General features: G+C 48.2%; 1 protein-coding gene across 1 annotated transcript; it reads right to left on the bottom strand.

The window, feature by feature from the left end:
- Positions 1–201: 201 nt before the first annotated feature.
- Positions 202–4,112, bottom strand: Srarp (steroid receptor associated and regulated protein). Its single transcript, XM_032887850.1, has 2 exons — positions 3,932–4,112; positions 202–889 (listed from the first exon to the last, which is right to left on the bottom strand). The coding sequence occupies exons 1-2, from the start codon at positions 3,999–4,001 to the stop codon at positions 471–473; spliced, it is 489 nt and encodes a 162-aa protein (XP_032743741.1). The 5' UTR covers positions 4,002–4,112; the 3' UTR covers positions 202–470.
- Positions 4,113–7,860: the final 3,748 nt, after the last annotated feature.

Genomic DNA, 7,860 nt, shown 5'->3' with positions numbered 1-7,860 from the left:
GGCAAGTTAATTAGGTGAGCCAAAGGCGGCTTTTGGTTGCTGGACTTCAATGCTTTGATAGCTGGACCTTAGTCAGCCTCAGCAGGAAGTGGCTAAATAAGGGAAGAGTCTTGGGGGGCGGGGGGCTAGCCTTAGGAACAGGGAAGCAAGGCAAGGCCTGCCACAGCCAGGCTCAGGAGGGCTGGACTCTGGTCACTCAGCTCTGCTCAAAACCCACAACTTTTATTTATTTGGTCACTTGCTCAACCCTTCTCCCCTTCCAAGCTTCGAGAAAACCGTGACAGGCCGCAGCACGTTGGTATCAGGCCTGGCCCCAGCTGAGAGCGAGGCACAGGAGGAGGAAGAGGACAGAGGCCTAACTGGCTCTTAAGTCCTTTGCTGCATCTAGTAATGTCTCCTTGGCTTCAGGCCCCAAAGACGCCCAAATTCCCAGCCACTCCCCGCCCCCACCCCTGACAGATCCCACCAAACTACTCCACCTGCCCGCAGAGACAGGCCAGAGCCCTCAGTGAGTGCTTGACCTTCTCCCGAGTCAAACGCTTTTGCTTTTCGGTAGCGCCCGTCTTGGCTTTAGGATCATTCTGGGGACCGGGTAGGCTGTCAGGGAGGGAATCTGGAGCCCCAAGTCCTCCGTAAGGTGGCGAGGTATCCTTGGCTCCATCAAGGGGTCCTCGACCGAGGGAAACGTCCTGAGTCCCAGGCAGTGGTGTTTTCCCGCAGAACATAACAAAGGTCTTCATGGGCGGGGTGACACATCCCTGGTTGGTTCTTGAGGCTTTGGGTGGCACCGTGGGTGCTGCCAGGGAGACTCGTTTCCCAGTCGTACAGTCAATGACGAAAGTGACGTGGGCTGTGGGGATGGCCTTGTGTGCGCAGGCTGGCTGTATTCCTAAAAGGAAAAGTCCCAAACTGTGGGTTAGCACAGCCAACTATGCGTGTGTGTAGGCACACATGTGCCGTGGTCTGCGTGTGGAGGTCAGGGGACAACTTATGGAGTCGGTTCTCTCCTCCCTGTGGGCCTAGGGCATCGAACCCAAGTCCTTGGACTTTTCTTTTTTTTCTTTTTTCTTTTTTTCTTTTTCTTTTTTTCGGAGCTGGGGATCGAACCCAGGGCCTTGCGCTTGCTAGGCAAGCGCTCCACCGCTGAGCTAAATCCCCAACCCCTCCTTGGACTTTATAGCAAGTGCCTTTCCCCATTGGTTAGCTCCAAGTTTAAAACCTTGTGTTCTCCCTTTCTCTCCCACTGCCAGGAACCTACAGCCCAGCCTATAGGTGTGTCTCAGCTTTATCTCGCTAGTGCACTGCCCAGGGAGAATTCTTGCATTACAGTGCAGGGCTGGGGTGGGGAGATGGCTCGTTTGGTCGTTTCAAGTGAGTCCAGATCCACGAGGACGTCTACAATCCTAGTGCTGGGGCCGGGGTGGAGGCAGGCAGACTCCCGGAGCTTGACGGTTGCCCTAGTCAAATCAGGTTCAGTAGGTCTCAAAAAGTATTGAGCTGGGCCTCAAAAAGTATTGAGCTGGGCGGGGGTGGCGCATGCCTTTGCAGGGGAATCTCTGTGAGTTCGAGGCTATCCTAATCTGTGAGTTCCGGGATAGACAGGGCTATACAGAGAAACCTTCCCTTGGAGAAAAAATAAGGTACAGTGGAGGAATAGAGACTGGGGTTCAGTTCCCAGCACCCACATGGTGGCTTATAACCATCTATAACATCGGTTCCAAGGAATACATGAACACCAGGCACATACGTGGTGCACATACACAGATGTAGGTAAAATACTTCTATATAAAATAAAATAAATGAAGGTAAATTTTTTTAATTAAAAAAAGTAGGGCTGGGGCTGGAGAGATGGCTCAGCGGTTAAAAGCACTGACTGCTCTTCTAGAGGTCCTGAGTTCAAATCCCAGCAACTACATGGTGGCTCACAACCATCTGTAATGAGATCAGATACCCTCTTCTGGTGTGTCTGAAGACAGTTATAGTGTGCTTATACATAAAATAAATAAATAAATATTTAAAAAAAAAAAAAGTAGGGCTGGGGGTTGGGGATTTAGCTTAGTGGTAGAGCGTTTTTGCCTAGCAAGCGCAAGGCCCTGGGTTCATTCAGTCCTCAGCTCCGAAAAAAAGAAGAAAAAAAAAAAGTAGGGCTGGAGAGATGGCTCAGGGGTTAAGAGCACTGACTGCTCTTCCAGAGGTCCTGAGTTCAATTCCCAGCAACCACATGGTGGCTCACAACCATCTGTAATGGGATCTGATGCCCTCTCTGGTGTGTCTGAAGACAGCTACAGTGTACTCATATATAATAAATAAATCTTTAAAAGAAAAAGTAAAGTAATTATGATGATTTGTATATGCTTGGGTCAGGGAATTGCACTATTTGGAGGTGTGGCCTTGTTGGAGTGGGTGTGGCCTTGTTGGAGTGGGTGTGGCCTTGTTGAGGTAGGTGTGCCACTGTGGGCATGGGCTTTAAGACCCTCATCCTAACTGCCAAGAAGCCAGTCTTCCACTAGAAGACTGATGATGTAGAACTCTCAGCTCCTCCTGCACCATGCCTGCCTAGATGCTGCCATGCTCCTACCTTGATGATAATGGACTGAAGCTCTGAACCTGTAAGCCAGCCCCAATTGAACATTGTCCTTATAAAAGTTGCCTTGGTCATGGTATCTGTTCATAGCCGAAAACCCCTAACTACGAACAGGTAGTGCCAGGCACATGCCTTAAATCCGAGCACTCAGGTGGATCTCTGAGTTCAAGGTCTGGTCTATAGAGCACAGCCAGGGCTACACAGAGAAACCCTGTCTCAAAGGAAAAAAAAAAGTTAAGTAGGTATGATTGAGTTAGATTCTCTGCAGGCTTGTGGGCCATACCATAAATAGCAAGGTGTAGATCCAAGAGGGAACCTGGGGGAGCTTAGAGAGAGGGGGAAAACAAGGTTCAGGCAGTAAGGGTGCTGGTGGCCACAGAATCCTCACCATCCCCTACAGTAAATATACTGATATCTGAGGTAGTCTGCTTGGGGATCCCTGTTGTAAATGCTCTCCCATGCTCTCCCAGCTCCAAGCTCTGCACAGGGTAGAAGCGAGAATGAACCAAGCAAAATGGATTTATTCACAAAGAAACACTCAGAGCAGCACTGTCTAAATCTAAAGTGGTTTTTATTTATTACTGTGGAGACAGGGTCTCCTGTGTATCCTGGCACAGGAATCTCATTTTGAGATCCGCCTAAACTAGGGAGTGGGGGTGCATATACACCTTTAATCCTGGCACCAGGGATGGGGTAGGGGGTAAAGAGACAGGTGGATCTCTGAGTTCCGAAGCTAAGCTGGTCTACAGAGCAAGTTCCAGGACAGTCAGGGTTACTCAGAGAGACCTTGTCTTGAAAAACCGAAAAGAGAGGAGGAAGAGGAGGAGGAGGAGGGGGAGGAAGAGGAGGAGGAGGAAGAGGAGGAGGAGGAGAAGCCATCACCACCATGTGTTGTGTGCCTGCCTCTGTCTCCTGTGTGCTGGGACTAATGGCGTGCCACCATGGTACACAAAACCACTCTTCAACTCATGCACACACATACAAACATACATAAACACACACACACCAACAAAAAGTCACCTCTCTCGTTATGCAAATGATACCCCAGATCTCTTTGCTACCTGGTCTTTTTTTTTTTTTTTTTTTTTTTTTTTTGGAGCTGGGGACCGAACCCAGGGCCTTGCACTTGCTAGGCAAGCGCTCTACCACTGAGCTAAATCCCCAACCCCGCTACCTGGTCTTAATTTCTTCCCTGCTTAGAGGACTATGCTCTGGTTGGCTGGTTAATACACTGACTATGGGAAACCCACCGGCAGCAGCCATAACCCCAGCCATCAGCCCCCTGCCTGCTCACTCCCGCTCAGCTGGTCTTTTCCTCAGCGTGGAGATGCCACTGCCCCATCTTACCAGAGCTTGCCTCCACACTAGAATCCTCACAGCTGGCTCTCCAGCTCCTGGGGTCCTTCGAGGAAGCCATGCTCTCCGCTCTGGTGCCTGTCTGAAAATGTCCTCAAACACAGCTTCCAGAAGGTGTAAGAGCTGTCCTACCCTGGAGCCGAAACTTTCGTACTCAGCAGGGACCCTGGGGGACTTGTGGCCCTTGGGGAGTTCTTTTGATCTGAAAGGTTATAACCACAGGTTGTTGGGTGTAGGGGAGAGGTTTCCTATCAGACCGATAATGATCTTTTCCTGGTGCAGCTCCTTCCTGATGTGAGTTGGCTCTGGAAGCTTCTCAGCCAGGCCTCAATCCTCAACCAGTCATTACCCGGCTGTTTTGGATTATTTTTTTTTTATTTTAGAGGGGAAGGGTTTTTCTTTTCTTTTTTTTTTATTTTTTTTTTTTGGAGCTGGGGACTGAACCCAGGGAGGAAGGGTCTTGATAAGCAAATGGCTAGCTGTTCTTGAACTTCTGATTCTCTTGCCTCAACCTTCCAGGGATGGAATGACAGACATGGACCACTATGCCTGGCCTGGCCGTGTAACAGATATCAACACAAAAGCCACAGCTCTCACTTTAATGGGAATAAAAGTTTATTCTGAAGCCATTTTGAGTGATCATGGCCCGGGATCGCAGATTTGGGTTACCTAAATTCCGTGTTTCAGTGTGGAAGCAATTTCACCAAGTTTCGAGAGTTTTACAGAACAGAGAAAGTCATAAATCAAAGCAAGTTTAAAATATATTGGTGTAGGGGAGGGGTGGCGGTGGCTGGAGGGATGGCTCAGTGGTTAAGAGCACTGGCTGTTCTTCCAGAGGTCCTGAGTTCAATTCCCAACCCACATGGTGGCTCACAACCATCTGTAATGAGATCTGATGCCCTCTTCTGGCCTGCAGGTGTACATGCAGATGGAGCACTCATACACCTAAAATCAATCAATCAATCAATCTAAAAAAGTAAAATACATTGGTGGGTACATCACCAGGGAGATGGGGGCTTTTCTATAGGCTCAATACGCTATCCGGTATCATCTTAGCTTTTGGGTTGGTGGACGCCGTTGTCTGCTAAATCAATAGATTCTTACAAAATCTGTTAGTTGGGACACAGAATGACAGCTGTTACAAAGGGCTAGAATTTAGCCCAACGATAGGGTAATTAACCTCTGGATGGGCAACATTCCAACCTCTCTACCAGGTTGAGATTCTAATCCACCTACAGATTCCTTTCAGAAGCTTCCATTCACAGATCCCATCACAGATGATTGTGAGCCACCACGTGGTTGCTGGGAATTGAACTCAGGACCTCTGGAAGAGCAGCCAGTGCTCTTAATCGCAGAGCCATCTCTCCAGCCCTGTTGTTATGAAGTGTGACAATCAATTTCAATGAGGTGGTTTTAAATGGAAGCTCAAAAGGTTGTGAAATGACCCATATGAGATAGTTATTGACAACCACACTGATTATGCCTAGTAAAATTTGAGTCCCTTTTATTGATAGCCACACTAGGGGTTCCAGCCTCTTGGTGTCCAAGTTCAGAGGTCCAGGACTAATAAAGGCAAAACTCACAAAGATCATAACTTACATCAAAGTCAGGTGAGGGCCAGAGTAACCTTGAAATATTCGTTTCTGGCACAGCATAGTAATTACTTCAGACATAAGATGACAGTTACTTTTGAATTGTGTATTTGTAGATGTTTTCACTTACTTTAATTTTATTGTGGTTAATACATCTGCGTCATGGCCAAGGCCCTGAAAATCTCAAATGTGTTACCAAGGCAGACATGACTATTGGGAGGATGGAGCAGAAGGCCGAGAACTGTCTGGACAAACACAAAATGGAGTCGGAACAAGATGGCGTCGCCCTAGTCATTTCAGATACACGGAAAACATATGGTACCTTAGGCACCTCAGAGTTATGAACACGGGCAAATTACACTAATCGTTCTTGCCTTTTAAACCACATTTAAATCACTTACTCAAGATTTAAGTTATTCTAACAGACACCTTGAAGTGGTTAGTTAGAAAAAGCATTCACATTTTGCCAGTGTGAGGTATTAAAAGCAGGACACTTATGACTAAGAAAAAGATACCAGCCGCAGGATGGACTTATTTCCCTGAGAGCGATTTCACTGACAGGATGAAGTAACACCCAGAGGGGATGAATTAATGGTAGATGTGACCATCTTGACCTGAACTGTTCATGGGTGTGTACCCTTGGACTTCTATTTAAACACGGACCTACTTCAGGTCCCTAAAGATGAACTCGAGGGCTTGCTGGATCTCTGTCCCACTTCCCAGTGTGACCCTACTGGATAAATCTTTCTTTGCTACCCACTTTTTTTTTTTTTTTTTTTGGTTCTTTTTTTTCCCGAGCTGGGGACCGAACCCCGGGCCTTTCGCTTCCTAGGTAAGCGCTCTACCACTGAGCTAAGTCCCCAGCCCCTTGCTACCCACTTTTAATTTAGTTCTTTCCATTGGTTTGTTGTGGATGTGTGGACAGACCTGGCTTGGTGTAAGTTATGACCTCCAAGTCACCTACTAGAAAACAGCCTGGGACTCAAAAGGGGTGGGGTGGGGACGCCTGAGCTCCTTAGAGGGAGGTGAGGTTCTTCTTTAAGTGGGGGAATGGCCTTGTTCAAGAGCAGAAGGAAGGGCCCAGTGATGTGAATGACCTCCAGGCCCTGTGGTTTGGTTCCTGCCCACTTAGAAGGGGCTCTGCCTGTTGATTAGGGTTGTGACCTTGAGAGCTGGTGAATAGGATTCCGTGGAGCAGCCTCCTCTAACCCCAGGAGTCCTGGAATTCGGAAAACTCACCCCGTTGAGAAAGGAAGGTGGGGCGGTACAGGAAAACCAGAGAGACAGGAAGAGAAGACCCCACCTACCGCTGCTAGCTTTGTACAGAACAAGGGGAAAAAAAAAACCACCCAGAGTTACTCCACCTGCAGTCAACTCCCACACTTCTCCTCCAACAGCTCCTTACACCAAGGAGTGGTCGGTTTTGCAGTAGACACTGTAGCTGTGTGTTCCGGTCAGTTCAGATGGGAAGGTCAGGAGTTAATGGTAGGTCTCGTAGGTTGAGGGTTCTACTCCCAAGACTGCTTGCCATGATTCAGATACCAACCTCAAGCCTCAGGTGTTGGTCTGTTTTTAAGGTTTATTTATTTTATGTATATGAGCATATACGAATGCATTGTCTTCATGCACACCAGAAGAGGGCATCAGATGCCATTACCGATAGTTGTGAGCCACCACGTGGTTGCTGGGATTTGAACTCAGAACCTCTGGAAGAGCAGTCAAGTGCTTAAAGTGGGATTCCGACAACTCAGGTGAGGCTAATTTTCGAGAACAGGCTACAGAGCTCAGGGAGACTCTGTACTGATTGAGCAAGGTGTATCCAGCCTGTCGCCTGAGGGCTGCACTCACAGTTATTCCTAAGACGATAGATACACAAACAGCCCAAATCCAGCCCAAATCCAACAGTTCTTACCTCAAACGTTAAGGTTTCCTCCCCCCCACAATTATTTATTTACTTATTTTGTGGTTACTGGATCACGTGGCTCTCAACCACGAACTCTGTAGAAGGTGGTGAACAGTGTCATTCTAAATGTCAAAGGTCAGACATTTGTTTTGCAGCACTCCGCCTAATAGCTCAGAAGCCTACCCCTTAAAAGTTTATGCGTGTGCGCACGCATGCGTGCAGTTGCCCATAAACACATGCAGGCACGCAGATGGTGGTGAGCTGCCACGGGGGGGGGGGGCACTGGGAACTGTTAAATTTCAAACCCAGAGGAGGCTGAGGTGCCTATTTAACATATCAAAGGAGACCCGGATGCCAGGTTCTCCCAGCATCCCTCAGTACCTGTTCCAAGGTATGGCTGGCATGCCTCGCCCTCTACCTTCTGA

The sequence above is a fragment of the Rattus rattus genome, chromosome 1 (assembly GCF_011064425.1).
Source record: "Rattus rattus isolate New Zealand chromosome 1, Rrattus_CSIRO_v1, whole genome shotgun sequence".
Lineage (NCBI taxonomy): Eukaryota > Metazoa > Chordata > Mammalia > Rodentia > Muridae > Rattus > Rattus rattus.
The sequence above is the reverse complement of the archived record's forward strand: the minus strand, read 5'-3'. Positions and strand labels throughout refer to the sequence as shown.